Below are 17,474 nucleotides of genomic sequence, written 5' to 3' on the forward strand. Positions count from 1 at the left end.
AGTCAAAAACCGTTGGTCCGCCCCTCTCCTATAGCGGCTGCTGTGGAATCTCCCCACCTGGGTACCCTGACTACGCCATGCCCAGCACAACTTCAGTGGTTTAAACAATCCAGATACTGAAAAGCAGGAACTAGAGTCAAGCATCTAATTAACATTTCAAAGAGCGGTAGATAACAAGTGGTATGCCCCAGGGCCACAGACCGAAGAAATGACGGCTGTGACCTCAGACTAAGGCTGACCTCAGACCTTCCCAAGCCCTTCTCCCCATGTCTGCCTCTTCCCTCCCTCCTATGCCCTGCGTGTCTCTCCCCACCTCTGCACCTCCTCTCTCCCACTAAATGGCCTTCACAAACACTCTGAAAATTTTTGTTTCCTGCTCTAAATTTCTCATCTAGTAAGTTAAATTTGTAATATTTCTCTAATGAAAAGAAGTCTACCTGTAGACAGGTAGAAAAATGTTCTCTGCATGTTGCAGCATCAGTCCAAAGGGCACATTATCAAATTCACACAGTAGTCACTAAAGAGACCACCAATCAAACAAATTAAAATTGACATCCCACATATTTATTTATGTAGCCTTCTGGTGTTACACACATAGTAACTACACAGGAGGACATTAAACCCACTCGACAGACTCTGCTCTTCTCCCATCAGTCCAGTAACACATCCATGACTGCAAAGTTCTGAAAATCTCTAAAATGGAAAGAAGTGTAACTCCAGAAGCATGATTGCAATCGTTACCAACAAACGAAAATATTTAAAATATTGAATTTCCTTAAAAAACTAGAATATTCATTAAATTAACTACTTAGAGATGCACTAAAACATAAGCTAATTTAACTTCTGCACTTACACCAAAATCTAAAGCAAATGTGCCTTAAAAGCAGAGAGACAGTAAGCCAGAAAGAGAAAGAAAAATACCATATGTGCTCTCTCATATGTGGAATCTTAAAAAACAAACAAAGTATAAATACAGAACAGAAATAGACTCATAGACATAGAATACAAACTTGTGGTTGTCAAAGGCGTGGGGGGTGGGAAGGGATAGATGGGATTTCAAAATTGTAGAATAGATAAACAAGACTATACTGTGTAACACAGGGAAATATATACAAGATCTTATGGTAGCTCACAGAGAAAAAATGTGACAATGAACGTATGTATGTTCAGGTCTAACTGAAAAAGTGTGCCCTACACTGGAATTTGACACAACATTGTAAAATTATTATAAATCAATAAAAAATAAAAAATGTTAAAAAAAAAAGCAGTCAGAGAATGAGGACAAGAGTTGGCAAGATAAACAATACTAAGAAACATATCTCAGTCTTTTCTTTCTGCCTTTGGATATTTTTCATACACTTATCTTAAATATAGAACCCTATTAAATAAACAGACTATGAAAGCAAAGTCATACTGCTCTCAAAATAGAAATACTTCCCAAATACCAAAAAAAAAAAAAAAATCAAGAAGCATTTATTTCTTGAATTGGTCAGCTGAACACTGATTATGCCAAACCTAAGGAAGGAAAGGAAAGTTATTTCTGAAAACGGATCCTGTATTTAATAAATATTAAGCATGAAAAGGGAATGTCCATGTCACCTTCACATCATTTTAGGAAAAGGAGAAAAATCAAAATTCAGTTACAACAAAATCACCTGAATAAAATTTCATCAATCATAGTTTGAGATGTAATGATACAAATTAAACTTATTAAACTTCTTCATTTTTTTAAAGCTTTTCATTTCCAAGCATTAAACCAAAGGATGTTAAAAAACTTGATAACCCAATTACAGCCTGATATTCCAAACGGACAATTTAAACCAAAGTCACTTTCAGAGCTAATCAATGAATTCATCAAAAAGCCTCCTTTCTGATCTAAGCATACTGAGGTCTTTGGAGATGAATTCAAACTCTAGTTATGTTCAAATCAGTCTTTCTTTTCTGTAAATAATAAGCACAGTAGTTCTGTCATTTCTCCACTTTTTAAGATTTTTAAATAATATGTTAATGAATCACACACTAGCACAGATGCTTTTGAAAACACTGCAGAATTACTTTAGTTTAATTTATCAAGCTCCAGGGCTGAGTTTAAGTGTTGGGCAACATAAAGCCTGACTTTAGCCTTCTGTCTGAGTCGCACTGTAAAAGACCTTTAACTCACATTAATAGTGCGGGGCCACGCTGTCCTATGCGCGGCGCTGGGAGAGCTCTGCATGTGCTTTATATTATCTCATTTAGTCCTAACAACCCTGGGAAGGACATGGTTTTTACATCCACATGTGATGAGGCCCATAGTGAAAAAGGATAATTAACTCATTCCAGGCCACATAGCTAAAAATGACACTGCCTTACTAATGAATCTTCTGCCGCCACAGTGTGAATATATTTTATGAGGGAAATGAGAAGTGAACTAGCAACACGGTGCTGGCTCCAGGTACGCATAGTGCTTCCAACCACGAGATTGTTGCAAATTACCCACTACTACTAGTGAGACAAGTCCTTCTCAGGCATACAGGATGTCATGCAAAGGTCTATTATTAGACCCTTAACTGACCTAAAAAGCATGACATTTTAAAAGTCTCATAAGATAGATACATTCTTCCAAAAATAAACCAGCAATGTGTCTTGATACTTCACATTTGGCCCAATATATTGATGCATTCAAAGTATTATCCTAGGGTGATCTGCTCAGAGGAAAGGCTAAGTGACAGAAAAATATTCTGCATCATTAATATTCCCTAATTTCATAGCCGTCATGCAGAAAGGAGCATTCAGCATGACTCAGGCTCCAAAAGACACAAGCTCAGAAAGTGCTGCCTCCTGCCTGAAGCCACCCAGGTCTCCAGTAGCCAAACTTCAGCTGGAAAAAAAGGCGGCAGAGGCCACACAGCAAAGCAACAGACACTTCATGCTATCTGACTGATCTGGCAGCTGTCCCTTAGGTGATAGGGGAAAAGCAAAATATAAGATACCCAAGCAGTAAGGACTCTTGTGCATTTGTATTATTTTTCAAAAGCCTGCATTGCAGGATAGCACAACACAAACATAGGATCTTGTATTTACTTGTATCAACTTACAATTTTAGAGAAATCAATTGTTACTCAAAACTTTTTAAGGGAATATTTTAGAAAAACTGTCATACATTGGTTTGTCTCTCAGGATCCAGATCAAGGACAGATGTTCCCTCATGATAATTCATAAATTCTGAAGGTAGAGTAGGAGGAAATTTTAAATATATTTGTGGGTAAAAGTATAATTATTAGAAAATATATATCCCATAGTGTTCAGGAAATGTCATGTTGATTTAGGAAATACACTCTAAACACATGTGAAAGGGAGCATGATAAAGTGCCCAGGAGGGGTCAGGAGAAAGCAGGGAAAACCTACAACTACATGAAGGCATAAGACGGGCTGGGTTTCTACTTAGTGTGAAAAAGTCTCAATGGTGAAAGGTTTAGCAGCAAGAGTTCATTATTTGAAAACAACTTTACTCATCTGTTTGTAATGAAAATTCAACTACACTAAAAAGAAAAAATAAGCCAATGTTCCACTCTTCCCTGGTCCACTGAAAGTGTCAACAATATGGAACATTTCTATTTGGGATATTTGCAGATATGAGAGAAACACCTTGTGTCTTTTAAATTGCCACCCATCCTTAAGCCTGAGAATGAAAAATTACTTAAAAGGCAAAAAAAAAAAAAAAAAAAAAGAAAGCTTTTCAAAAAGAGCAAGGAAAGAATCATCTCCTAATGAATAGGAAAGTAACTTTACAGTGACCTTCTTTCTAAAAGGTATACTAAAAGTGTCAGTTTATATAAAACTGTCAGGCACCTTTCTTAAAGGAAGAGGAATTGAAGTATCTATTACATGTGTAGAAATATTATGTAAAGTAAAAGCAGGCTTGACAATAACTAACAAGTGTCACTATTGGAAGAGTAATCCTTTCCCCTGACGGAAACTTGGGAACCCAAAGATAAATAAGATTTATGAAACCAGGCAAAAATATACCATCATCCAACGTAGCTATTCGTTGACATATGAAAAAAGTGTTGTGGTGCTAGCTATGATGTAAAATTGACCAAAGTGAATTATCCTTTCTAAACAACACTTGTGAGATAGAGTCACTTAGGAAATAAAGGCCCCGCACTGCCGTCACCCCAGGCTGTGGCAGCTCTCTAACGCGCACGCGCACACGCCGTGCGGGGTCGCCTAGGAAACAGCAGCCGCCGGTAGCAGGACCGGACGGCGGAGCGGGACTCCGCACGCCGCGCCGGGCGCTGCAGGAGGTCAAGGCTTTAAGACGCATAAGTATCAAACCTCAGTGTTCTTACAGTTTGATGAATAATCCCATCTGGTTCAAACAGACCATAAGCACTTCTAATTTCACATCTAAAGTAAGTGCTTTTTTACAACTTATTTTCAGAATCTTTCAAAATTATACCCAGAAGTTTCTTCAGATACTCCAAAGACACTTCTGGCCATGATGCACAGCCATTATATCACTATGTGGTACCTTTTATATTATGGTATCTTTGAACAAGAAATGCAAGTGTCCCTACTTTTTGGCTGCATCCCTTCATAGATGGCATTGCCCATGTTCCTCAGTCCATGGTTTTCATTACAACGGAGGCAAAAGTAACTTGAACAGCAGACTCTGTGCAGAATTTTTTTAAGACAGACCCCAAGGAACACATCTCACTTAGAAAACAGAGGCCACCTGAAATAGCCAATCTCAGCTTTGCAGTAGTGGGATGCTCAGACTGCATGCAGGTGCACTTGGCAGTTGTCCACATCAGGGGTCCATAAACTATGAGCCAAAACCATCCTACCTCCAGTTTTTATGCATAAGGTTTTATTAGAACGCAGTCACCTTGATTCACCTACAGATTGTCTGTGGCTGCATTTGCACTACAAAAGCAGAACTGAATCATTGTGACAGGACCATATGGTCCACAAAATCTAAAATATTTACTAACTGGTCCATCACCAAAAAATAACCACAAAAACAAAAAACAAAAAAAAAGTTTGCCAACCCCTCCTCTACACAACGAGATGCCAGAGGCAGCACAAGAATACTCCAAGTACCATCTCCAATGTACACGCATTGGGTTGCTGCTAGCCTAGGTATGGGCTGCTAGTTCATCTGGTGTCAAACACACAAACACAAATGCACACTCCTAAGCCTTTTTTATCATCTCATATCAATCCCAAAGTTGCCAGGGCAAAGCACATGACGTTACCATTTCCAACTACCAGAGTCCCACCCTTCCCACTGCCTTTACTAGTAAATTATGTTAACCCAAAAAGGCTGCCCTTTAAAGTTCATCAGACGATGATTTCACTTGCATAAAAATGTTGTGGAAGATAGCGGATGAGGAGGGAATTTGCCCATATGAAACCTGTTCAAGAACCACCTTAGATCTAGCTCCCCGTCTAAATAGATCTTCCCTGGAAGTTCTGCCATTGGAACAGTCATTCCTAAGAAAAGGCCAAAGAAGCTACAAAGGAGGTGGTGAATTCAAACTAAGGAACACAAGATAGTATGGCTATATAGATTCCCTACCTCACAATCCTCAATCCTTGTTGGCATCAACAGTAAATTCCACTCTTCACAATGAAAATTTTTAAATAGTTTGAAATTTTTAAAAAGTCAGTCTTCCAGCATCTTATGCTTCAAAAATGTCAGGAGTTTTTATGTGTCAAGTTGGTTTTATTTGTTAGTTTTTTAATAAAAAGATTTTTTAAAGGCATTTTCAGCAATGCTCTGCCAGCAAAGGGCTGTCCCATCCACTGTATGGGACACAAAGACGCACACCACCAGCCAGCAGGAGAAGCAGCCTTCTTTGCCAGCTATTTTAGCCCCACTTCATCATGTTGGGGACAAAACTCAGCATGATAATGAAAGGCAAATTTTAAAAACATGAATTTGGTGAAACAGATCTGTCCTTTACGTATAAGTTCCTTAACAGTGAAATCCTACATATTCTTCTGAACTTAACCTCAAGAGACTTACATACCCTACAAAAAGCTTGCCAGTAGTTTCAAAAATAATCATGTGTCCTGAGACTGGCTGTTCCTCCCTTTTCCACCTCAAGTTTTACTCACTTTAGAAGCATCTATTTTAGGGAGAGTCTCATCCATCTCTGTTCTTACTGTACCTTTGCTAACTTTAACAGGTTCTCCTCTCCCAAGTAAAAATACCCATTTGTCAGCTCTTTGCTCTCCATCAGTGCTCTTGAGAAACCTTAATACTTTGATAATGACTTCCAATTCTACATTTTCAGCATATTACTCATTGTTTTACTGTCTTGAGATTTCATCGGTATCCAACTTCAACTCGAAAATTTAATGTCCATAACAAAGTCCACTGCCCCATTTCTGAATTACTTTGTATCACAAACCACTAACACCATGCTAATATATTGGAAGCACTTTTTCACTCCTCCATCTGTATCGCTCTTCAGTGACCATGGTATAAAAATGTTGGCTCCCTAGAAAAACAAAATCCTAATCCAGGTATAATGCCTTGGTTTAAAATACAATTTCTCTATGGTTTAAAACTACCCTCTCAGTAACATTGTTCTCAACTGATTCTTTGAGCTGTAAACACATACCCACACAAGCACAAACTGACCCTAAGCTACTCAATAACTTCCCTATGATTTCCCATCAACCAACTTCCTAATTATTTCTGCTCCCCACATCCTCCAGTTCCAAAGGTCTTCAACACTTTATCTCCACCTGCTCTTTCCTTCCACTGGCTCAGACACTCCAGTATGTTCTGTGTAGTCCAATATCAACATTTCCCCAATGAAAAATGTACAAACACACTTACATCTATAATATACCAAAAACTTTCTGGCATATAGTGGTCATAGATTAAAAACTGGTCCATTTCCCTTTCCCTACAGTTTTGTGCAATCTGTGTATCATTGTCTCTGCCATTCATAAGTAAAAGCATCTCAAAGGCAGGACCCCTAATTACTTTGTTGTTTCTTTGCTCCTAAATACACAATAAAACACTGACATGAGTTTTAACCAATCTATAGTAAAAGCAATAAAAGTCTTAAATTTACTAAGCAACTCTGATGGAGTATAATTTACATTCAAACTATTTTGTTGGTTTGTCCTCCCTTCCTCCCCCCAAAAGCAGCCTATGCAGGACTAGATTTCTCTTCCTATCTTTGTGAAACATGGGATACATGACTTCCTCATGGTCACAAAATAACAGATCCAGCAACAGTTGTCTTTGATCTCACATCTGACATTACATCCATTACACAATAATTTAATGTCAGCATCTATTTAAAATAGACAGAATTTAAGGTTCATAACAAAGGCATAACAAGAACAAGGCATATAAAGAAGAATAAAACAGCTGGAGAAGTTCCAGAGGAGGGCAAAGTGATTGTAAAACAGACAAAAACAGTCAGGAACGATGACGGTAAAGAGGAATAATGAAAATCTACAAAACCAGGAAAAGATGAACTCCAGCTCGTTTTAGCATTTCTCAAAACACACGCTCGGGACTTGTCCTGGAACTTTAAAGAGACAGGTTTTAGATAAATAAATGAATTGCTAATAAAAATGAGGGCTAATAAACTTGTAGAATTTGTCACTTCAGAAGAAAAAAGTACAGGCTAAAAAGTGTTTGAGAAAGTTTTAAATAAGTTTGATCAAGGTCCTGAATGGAAAAGTTAACACAGATGACCCAGGCTTACATTCACTCCACATAGCCTCTCTCAGCAGTGGCTTCAGAACTAAGCCCACACAGCTGTCCGGGGGCCTGTGATCCTCAGTATGGTACTGTCTGCATTGTTATGTAAAATTCCACCTATGCCTAACCCTTAAAGTCTGCGTAAATATACAAAATATTCATTATCTTCATCCTCCTTAATTTGGCACTCTGAGAGGATACTTAAAATACAAATCAAAGATTCTATAGACTTCTCCTTTAAAGTAACAAAAGGGGATAAAAAATCATCCTCATTTAATAGAGAAGACAACTGAAATAAGTCACAAGTCATTCCACCAATTAAAAAATGCTGTCGATTAGGACATATGCTACTCAGGGAAAAAAATTTGGCTAAGGAAAAATGAAATATCTTTTTAAAAAACTGGTTAAAGTACTAAATGCTCTCCCCCAAGTCAGTTATGATTCCTAAGAACCCCAAGTTTCCTGAGTAACTGATCTGTTACCACATCCTGCTGATACGCAAGGAACTGCACCCAGGAAATGAGAAGGTAAAAAGCTCCTGTACTGAAACGAAAACTCTCAAGGAAGAATGCAGAAAAGAAAATAAATTTTACATTCAGGGCCTCACAGAGTCAGAGGCTTCCATTTGGGAACCCAAATAAGAGTTGCCCAGAAACAAAACCTACAGCGCTGTTTCCCACCCGATGTACCAGGAAAAGCTACATACACAGAGATGTCCTCTGTGCGCACATATGCTCTGGCTTCCTCAGTTTCCTTTTGCCAATTAATGGCCAGAAACATGCAAGTGTCCACTCTGCAGAAAGACAGAACTCCTCAAAAAGAAACCTGCAGGCTTGTGTATCACACGCACAGAGAACTAAAAGGTTACACGACACAGGACTGCCTGATGCCTTCTGCCCGCAGTGAGGACTCAGGTACCCCGCTCATCTATATGCTCCCAACACTCCAGGAAAACAACGGCAAAACACTGCAGGATGCACGGGCACCCTCCCCCTTCCCAGAGCCACTCACACTTTACAGAAGAGCCAGAGCTCTTTAGGTGGGCTGGTTCCCTTCCTCCTCGGGATGGAGGCGGCAGCTGCGGCAGGGCCCGCGCCTTACTGAGGAAGAAGCGAAGCGGGGCTGGTACCGCTAAGCCGGGCAGCCACCCAGGTCTTTTCAGTGCCGACAGAGCAGAGGAGGCAGCGGCCCCACTTCCATCCTCTTCTCTTTCTGGGCCTCTTCAGGCTGCGTCTTCTGCCGGTTCTGGTCCACTTGTCCCTGGACAGTCAGGTTTGGGATGCTCTGTATTTTGATTTTAATAAAGTTCCCTCTGGGCGAAGGCTGCAGTCGGCCCTCCAGGTCCCCCCAAACCAGAAGCCCTTGGGGCTGGGGTTGGGGTGGGGCTCTAAGACCTCCTCCCAGAGTCCCGCCGAGGAGCCAGGGTCCAGTGACTGGTTGAGGGAGAAGACCCCAAAGGGGGCAGAGGGGAGAGGGAGAGAAGGAAAGGATGGCGGCGCCGGTCCTGCTGATCCCGCTGCCCGGGCCACTACTTCATATTGGGGTCCCCGCCCACACCCCTGGCTAGGGGGTGGTGGCCGAACTTGGGGTCCCGGCTCATTTACTCAGGGTCGAGATGCTATAGACGCAGGAGGGTGGCGGAGATGACACCGAGGTGGGGGATCCAGCCAGCTCCGCTCGGCGCCGCCCCGGCTTCCGGCTCCCACAGGTGTCGCTGCGGCTGGGACCCCCTCCCTCCACCTTGGGGGTCCCTTGCCTCACGCCCCAGGATGAGACAGGGGCTCCGGCCCCTTCTCAGCCCCCTCTCACCGCGGAGCCGCTGAGGAGCCCCGCCCGAGGTAGCCGCCTCCCGGCCCCCCGGCCGCAGGCTCGGGCTCCGGCGTGTGCAGATGCCGCTGCCGAAGGGGAGGGGAGGGGGGAGACGGGGGGCCGTGGGTCCTGCTGGCCCCAGGTAGGGCGCAGGTCTCTGTTGGGCCAGTGCACAGGGTCTGGGTCCCTCGGTTGCTCCCTCGCTCTCATGCTGGCGGTGGTGGCAGCAGCTCCAGAATCTCAGCTTGCAGTCTTGCTCGCTCAGTGCCTGGGTCTGGCCTCACTCCAGAGAGAAGGGAGGAAGGAAAGCGGTCCAGACTGATGACACTTATAAGGACAATAATCCCATTCGGGAGGGCTCCACCTTCACGACCTCGTCTAATCCTAATCACCTTCCGAAGGCCTCACCTCTTAGTACCGCTGAGCATCTCATAAGGAGGAAAAGGAAGGGGGGTGGAGGGGCAGAATAGAATTTCAACTTGTGAACATTCAGTCCATAACACCCTTAAAGATGTTTTTCTTAAGAAGCCCGTCTACCCCAGAAATGAAATGCCAGTGTTATAAACCACAGAAATTTCTACAATAGTTTTTGTTTTAAATAGCAATTTAAAACAAATTTGGTATGAAAATATTGGTAACATGTAGAATTTTCTTTTTGGCTTCTTAAAGTTTAAAACTTCTAGCTATGTAATTCCAGGATCATTTTTAATAAATGAATTTGTGATCTCTAGATGACTGGCTTTTAATTTCTTACACTATCATTGCAAAACACATCATATTAGTGACATTTTAACCTCTTTTTTTAGACCCATGTGTAAGAATGATGATTAATTTCCCTTTTACAACCACAAATTATTTTTATTTAGTTTAAAACAATCTGAAACTTACAGAAAACTGCAACTAGAATATAAAGAACTTTTTTTTTAATCTTGAACACCCATTTGGGATTGAGTTACCAACCTGACTGTAGTTCCCTGAGGCAGCTCCAACCTTAGCTCCCTTTCTCAGGGGTGGGAGGTGGGAAGACGTGGACTATACCTGGCCCGATCTGCACAATAACTCCTCCATCATTTGCATTTCTGTTGTTCTGGGTGGGGGCAGTTAAGGTCTTGGCCCCAAATTCTGGGCCAAAGGCAGAACTCATGCAAACTGTCCCCTGCCCCACGAAGTGCAGTTTCTCAAGTCGGTGGGAGGAAAAAGGCACACCCGCAGCAGAGCAGGGGCAGCAGAGGGGAGTGACCCCAAATTTAAAACCCTGAGGAGCGGGTCTGAGGACAGTCTTGGCCCTGCTGTCCCGAGCATGAAGTGAGCATCCAGGCCTCACCTACATTTGCCTCTGAATTTCGTGCTTTCCCAGAACGTCTAAGGGGTGGACTTCAGCCCCCAGGCTGTCACATGACCCACTATGGTCATGTGATTCACGGACACCGGGGACAGTGGTTAGTGTCTTTTCACCTCTCTGAGCACAGGTTGGAGTGGCAGTGGTTTCCCAGGACAACCTGGCTGGTAGGAGCAATCTCCGCTGCCCTGGTGGAGGCTCTGTGGCCTCCTCTGTGCTCCTGGGAGTAGTGCAGTGACAACAAGGTCACCAGAGCCGAAGCAGGAGTGACAGGTGTGGTGGGCCCACCCATGGCTTCCTGGGAAGTGCAGGTTAGCTTCCCTAAACCTTGTATTTCCTCACTTCTCATCTCTCCCTAACCTTCTCCTCTAATGTCCTTTCAGCTTTCTGCTTTACAAGGGGAAGCCTGGGGGAAAAAAGTAACTTATTGGATGATTTCCAATCTGCACTTTCCATGTGTAAAGCCCAGTGTGGGCTTTGTGAGAGAAACGCAAACCTGTGAGAAAGAACTCTGTTGTTAGGATAAGGGACTGTGATCCACCATCTAGTGGACAAGAATTGAAAATACACAAGCAGGTTTTCCTTTTCCCTTGTCTAGAAAAACAAGTGTCCCAGAAGCGCACAGCCTAGACCTAGGCTCCAGCCTTCGGCAGTGAGTAACCAAAAGCTATGACTGGAGCCCAGACTAGGTCCTTACCTCCTGGATGCGCTTCCTGGTCCTTCTGCTGCAGCTCGCTAAGGGTTCATAATACTCCCGGTCGTGGGTTTCCATGAAGAATTCTTGGGAGAGGATCTTCCAGCCACAGGTGTCCAGGTCGTGGCCCAAGCAGACCTGAAGTCGATGATGTTAGGTAGTTAGATAGAAATGAGCACTGGGCAGGGGGAGAGAAAGGGGGAAGGAACAATCCAGGAAATAACAGTATGTATGCATTCAGGATAAGGGACTCCAGAAATTTTTGCTTTCTCTAAATGACGGCCAGCAAAAGAAGCCACTTAAAATCAAAATGCTGCAGCTGCATATAAGAGAAGGACCCGGTGTAACTTGAATCAATGCTCATTGTAATGTAATTAACATTACAGTCTGAGCCCCCTCCCATTGGTTTCTCTATGTGCTTCATGGGTAAAAACCTGCCCAAAAGGGGATGGGCATGCCAGAGCACAAGGAACCTGAGCTGTCAATCAACCAGAGCAAAAGGAACTTGAGTTGTCAATCAGCTTGTTCACTCAAAGAACCTGAGCCATCACACACACACACACACGCGGGCGCGCGCGCGCGCGCGCCCCTAAGCCAGAATATAAGACAGAAAAACAAAGGAGAAGCGCCATTTTTCCTCTCTTGGATTGGCCAGCTCCCAATTCTTGGTAAAGTACTATTTTTTACTACCTTTTTATTTTACTAATAAAAATCTGACTTATATCACACTTTCTTTCTCTCGTTAAAAATTCTTTCTTTGAGGGATGACTAAGAAACGAGGTAATTCTTATTTCCCTTTTCCCAGTAACAGTAACAGTGGCGATCGCCTGCTCAGTCACCTCCGGGACGCCCCCAAACAGCACTGTCCACATGCCCAAGATCTCCTCGGGGAATATCAGCAAGCACGGCTCCAGCTGCGAGTTCACGGGGCTTGGCTGCTGGTGCACTGAGCGCAGATCCTGGAAGAAGCGCCCGGCCCAGCTTCACGCCTTGGCGGGGACTCCAGCTCCACAGCGGGCGTCCGATGCTCCATGACCGAGAGTCCCAGGTATGCCGGATCCGCCTCATCCTCCCTCACAATTTCTAGCACCTCAATCTAGGTGACCATTCTGCAGGCGCTCACTATCCGCACTGAGGACACCTGGGCCTCCATAGGCTCCAAGGGGGCTGCCACAGAGGCACATCTCTACCTGCAGATGTGCTCAGGATCGGGCTGGACTTGGCCCACACTGGGATCCAGAGAGGGCTTCCCACCTCTTTTCCAGACAAACTTCAGGGCAGCAGGTCCCCTCGAAGGCTGCACATGCTCCATGGAGAGCCACCCTCCGTCCAGGACGGGAGCTTCTGGGGCCCAGTGCTTCTGCCCTGAGTCACTGAGGCAGCGGCCTCAGGCCAACCCCTGCCTGCTGTGCTGCACAGCCTGCAGGTCCTGTTGGACATGGGTGTGCCAGGCTTGGCGCCCCATCCCGCACCCACCTGACCGCTGGTGCCGCTCCTCTGCCTCTGGGCCATCCGGTTGTAGCAGGTTATGACAAACTTGCCCTCAATCTCATTCCAGGAGATGATGAAGATGAACTTGTGCTTCTTCCGCTTGTAGAACACATGCAGCCGCCAGGCAACCCAGTCCAACTGGAGTCTCTCCTTGAGCGCCAAAAACATGGTGGCTCCAGGGCCAGGCCCCGGGGAAAGGGTCACCAGCCCTGCCCGCCAACGGACTCAGCCACTGGCCGTGCCGTGCCCAACAGCACCCCCGCCCCCACCGCTCACCCTTGCCAGGCACCTTCAGCCATCCTAAAACGCTGGGGGTGCTCTCCCTGCTTGCTCGCCCGCCTCTCTGCCCTCCGACCGCCCCGCTCCTTTGTGGCGCAGCTTGCGGGAAAGAGAACACGCCCCCAGGAGCATGTAGTTCACTCGGTCACGTGAGGGGGTATCTGTTTACAAGCCCCGAGCTGCCGCAGCGCCTGGCGCCAGCCCTAGCCACCCACTGGGGCGAGGCCGCGGTGCTGCACCTGCGGGGCTCCGGAGGTGAGGCGCGGTTCCGTGGGGCCAGGCAGGTGGTCGGGAACCGTGTGTGTGTCTCCACCGCTAGTACCAAGGCCGATCTCCCCGCTCCTCCTCCTCCTCTTCCCGGCAGCCAGGAGCTAGCTTGACGGAGGGTCGCGTCTCCTAAACTTTGTGCCTCAGTATTGTCACAATGTCGCCAGTCGGCTGCTGACTTAGGCTCCACTAGGATGTAAACACGGACACGTGCCGCACTCCGGTGCCGCGGTAGCGGCGGCAGCGCGCACAGCCGCCCGCGCCCGTTGGCCCCGCCCCCAGCACCCCCGCCCCGCCCGCTGGCTGCTGCGAGCCCCTCCCTTCTTCCTTCCGCGGAGCCGCCTGCAGGCTGGAGCCGCTGATTGGCCGGCGGTGAGAGTGGCAGGTGCGCCCTGCAGTAGAGGTGGCCTCCGAACCCAGGAAAAGAGGAACAAAGACGGAGGGACTGAGAAGTTTTGAACTCCATTTATTCAAAGGGACCCTCAAGTGTAAGTTTTCTTCCATTCACCCGGAGGGATAACTTCTAAATTCAGAAAGTACTCCGTATCATATGAACTATGTGCTTTATTTTATTGAGACCCCCTAGGCTGTTGAATTCTCTCCTAACATCCTTATGATACAATTTTTAAGATATGAAAGGAAGGTGTCTGAAGACAACTCAGTAGAACTCCGAAACAAAATAAAATTAAGTGAAAGTTAAAAAAAAAAAGAAAGAAACAAATAGAGGAAGGAAGGGAGGAAGGAAGAAAGGAAGAAAGAAAATACAGAGAGACACCCCAAGCCCTACTACCTCACAGCACCTCTGTGGTTTCCCGCTACCTCTCCTTTTCCTCCATTCTACAGTGGCATCTTACAATTATTTTCTTGGGTTTTTATTTTATTTTTGCCATTGCTTCCTTTAAAAAAATAAGAACTTAATACACACTGGAGTTTCAGAGGACAGCATTTAGGATACTGAAAGGAAAATTGACAGCAGTTGAAATCAGTGTTGTCAGACGTAGTTAAGGACCTTATCATGTCTGTCCTGAACTTTTCATTCAGCAAGTGTTTATTGAGATACAAATGTGTACATGCCAGGAACTGTGCCCTATGATAAAGATGTGAATAATAATGGAGCTTTTTTAAAGCTACTATTTACTGAGCACTTAAGTTGAGAGGAGCTGTACACGCATTACTTCACTTAACCCTTACAATCTACAAGAGAGATCAATGAAATTTATATACTTTTTCCAATATGTGCTAAATGGGCTAGGACAGTCATAATCCCTGCCCCAGTAGAGTGTTTGGTCTTAGTGGAGCAGATAGATAAGTGATCTGACAATTGCAATTCTGTATGGCAACAGCTGCCATAGGAGAGGTACATGTGGCTTAAAGACATTGGAGGCCACCTCAACCCCTGGGAAGATGGAGAAAGCTTCCTAGAGGAAATAGAGGCTAAATTTGACCTAAAGCACCTAAAGGATGAGGCAGCAAAGGTTGATGAAGAGAAACCGGCCACTTTCAGTGAGAAAAACCCATGTGAAAAGCTGCACAATGTCTCTGTTATCCCCCCATAATACAGACAGATAAAGTGAAGCACAGAAATTAAGTAACTTGCTCAAAGTCATGGTGGCTGAACCAGAATTCAAAGCTTGTTTTCACTTCCTTGCTTATCCAACTTCCTTTCTCTCATCCTCCCAGTGGTCTTTTGTCAATACTCTGAACCCTTGAACAACAGGGGTTGAACTGTGAAGGTCTATATATACACAGATTTTTCCCCAGTAAATACATGGAGAGCAGATTCCTAACATCAGCTGTCACAATGCAAAACCCAGGGCCTGCACCCAATTTCTGGATTTGTTTAATTTGAACAGACCCAGATACCATTGGCTAAAATGGAGGGTGAGTGCCCGTGAGAAAGGACTCTTTAATGACAAGAATAATTATAAACATTCTACCTACCCTTCTACAAAGGGCCTTATGAGAAAACTGTACCAAACACTTATTGGACTTAAATGATGCCCAGATAAATAAAAAGGTCTTCAGGAGGCCCAGGCAGTTGTGCAAGTTTCCTGGAATCTCAGGCCATGTGAACCAGCAGATCTGATGATAGCTAGAAATAGCTGTGCTGATTAAAGAGAAAAAAATGTTGGCCTGGTTCACATGTGGGTTAGGGTGGCATACTGATGGCAGCCATAAGTGAACAGTTGTCACACTACAGCTGCACTCAGAGCTTGCCCTAAAGGAACGCATCCCTAAAGGGACATCCTCCCAGTTGGAAGAGCTCCAAACAGAACAATTCATACATTACATTATATGGAGGCAGAAGTGGCCTGAGCTATGGATATGCATAGACTACTGGGAAGTAGCAAATGACTTTTTGTCAGGGGCTTTGGTAAAGCAAGAAAAAAAAAAGAACAGAGACAAGGAAATCTGGGGAAAGAGGCAAGTGGATGGATCTCTGGGGGCAGATAGATAGCATGCAGACCATTGTCTCTTGTTAGTGCCCACCAAAGAGCACTCTCTGAATAGAGGACTCTCAGCAATCAACTGGACAGCTTAGTTTGCTCTGTGAGTGTGAACTATACTCCATCCTTAACCTTTAGCGGTCCCCTGTTTGGACGATTGGTGCATGAACAGATATGACACCATGGCTGGGAAGAGCCGTGGGCACAGCAGACTGGGTTCCCTCTCCCTAATGCAGATCTAGACCCTGCTCCTTTCTGAGTACCCAGCTTGTCAACAGTAGAGCCTGGTCCTGAGTCTGTGATATATTATCCCTCAAGGAGACCAGCCAGCCATTGGCTGTCAGATTAACTTTATTGGATCCCTTCCACTCTAGAGATGGCAACAGTTCATCCTTGCTAGAATGTAAACCTACAATGGTAATGCATTTTAATTCTCTGCCAGCAAAGCCTCCACCAGCACCATGAATTTGGGGCTTACAAAATGCCTTATTTATTGGCACAACATCCTCTACAACACTGTGTTTGAGGGATTAATTTATGACAAAAGTGAAACTAGGGGTGCATGAGCACAGATTCCACTAGGATTACCATCTGTCCCATCACCTAGAAGGAGTTGATCTGATATAGTGGTTGGATGAGCTGTTGATGGCTCAGCTCAAGTTTCAGGTTGGGGAAAGTGTGTGCTATGTGTGTTGTATTGATGGCTGACATATGGTGCTGTCCTGTCAGGAACCAAGAGGTGAGAGTACAAATGGCCCCATTTACCATTACTCCTAGTGACTCAATTTCAAAGTTTATGCTTCCTGTGTCTGAAGTTTTAGGCTCTACTGGATTGGAGATCTTGGTTCCCAAGAAGGAAAACACTTCCACCAGAGGACAACATAAGCATTCCACAGGATCTGACTATCATCTAGCCACTTTGGGCTCCTAATTCCAGTGATTGGCCTTCTCATTCCTGGATCATCAAGCAAAATAGAATTAATATGTTAATATATTTTCAAGATTAACTTGCCCTTATTAACGTGAAGAACCTGGGCCACTGCTGTATAGTGGAGGCAGGAAGGAATAGTCACAAACTTCATTGATGCATCACCTGGTGTTTTGTGACAAGTGATAATGGTATCTTGGCATTTACAGCAACTATGTCCTCATGGAGGTAAAGCAAATCAAACCTAGATGAAGGTCTGGCTCACTCTACCAGGCAGGCAACCTTAGATCAGCTGAGACACTGGTCAAAGATGAGAGAAATTTAGAATTAGTGGTGGGGAGGAGAGATGCTGACTCTCAGCAAGGCTTTGGGAGCAGCTGTAGCCACCAGGATATTCCACAAACCCTCTTATAGAGATTGCAGCTGGCCAGCACCTGGAAGGAGACTCAGGGGCAGATTAGAGTTAAGGGAGAGAAAAGGTGGGTCTGAGGAGTCCTAAGGCT

The 17,474-nt window shown here is 44.6% G+C and overlaps 1 protein-coding gene and 1 long non-coding RNA gene across 29 annotated transcripts in view; one reads left to right on the top strand and one right to left on the bottom strand.

Moving 5' to 3' along the window:
• The window catches only part of LOC141576797 (junction-mediating and -regulatory protein-like), a 93,389-nt gene extending 78,856 nt beyond the window's left edge, over positions 1-14,533 (bottom strand). For 13 of the 28 annotated variants that reach the window (XR_012505237.1, XR_012505229.1, XR_012505233.1 and 10 more), the window contains exons 1-3: positions 13,036-13,214; positions 11,563-11,697; positions 8,729-9,809 (exon numbers count right to left, since the gene is read on the bottom strand). Coding sequence is in view for 7 of the 28 variants with exons in the window: in XM_074360189.1 (XP_074216290.1) it covers positions 11,563-11,697; positions 13,036-13,218 (318 nt within the window). In the remaining 21 variants the exon portion in view is untranslated. Of the gene's footprint in view, positions 1-8,728; positions 9,810-11,562; positions 11,698-12,398; positions 12,527-13,035; positions 13,219-13,568 lie in introns of those variants that run through there. The other 15 variants (XR_012505227.1, XR_012505225.1, XR_012505224.1 and 12 more) reach the window with 4 other exon arrangements.
• On the top strand, positions 9,954-13,242 carry LOC141576798 (uncharacterized). Its single transcript, XR_012505242.1, has 3 exons — positions 9,954-11,176; positions 12,365-12,607; positions 13,118-13,242. It is a non-coding gene; the product is annotated as an uncharacterized LOC141576798 (long non-coding RNA).
• Positions 14,534-17,474: the final 2,941 nt, after the last annotated feature.

This window comes from Camelus bactrianus, unplaced genomic scaffold (assembly GCF_048773025.1).
Source record: "Camelus bactrianus isolate YW-2024 breed Bactrian camel unplaced genomic scaffold, ASM4877302v1 HiC_scaffold_34, whole genome shotgun sequence".
Classification (NCBI taxonomy): Eukaryota; Metazoa; Chordata; class Mammalia; order Artiodactyla; family Camelidae; genus Camelus; species Camelus bactrianus.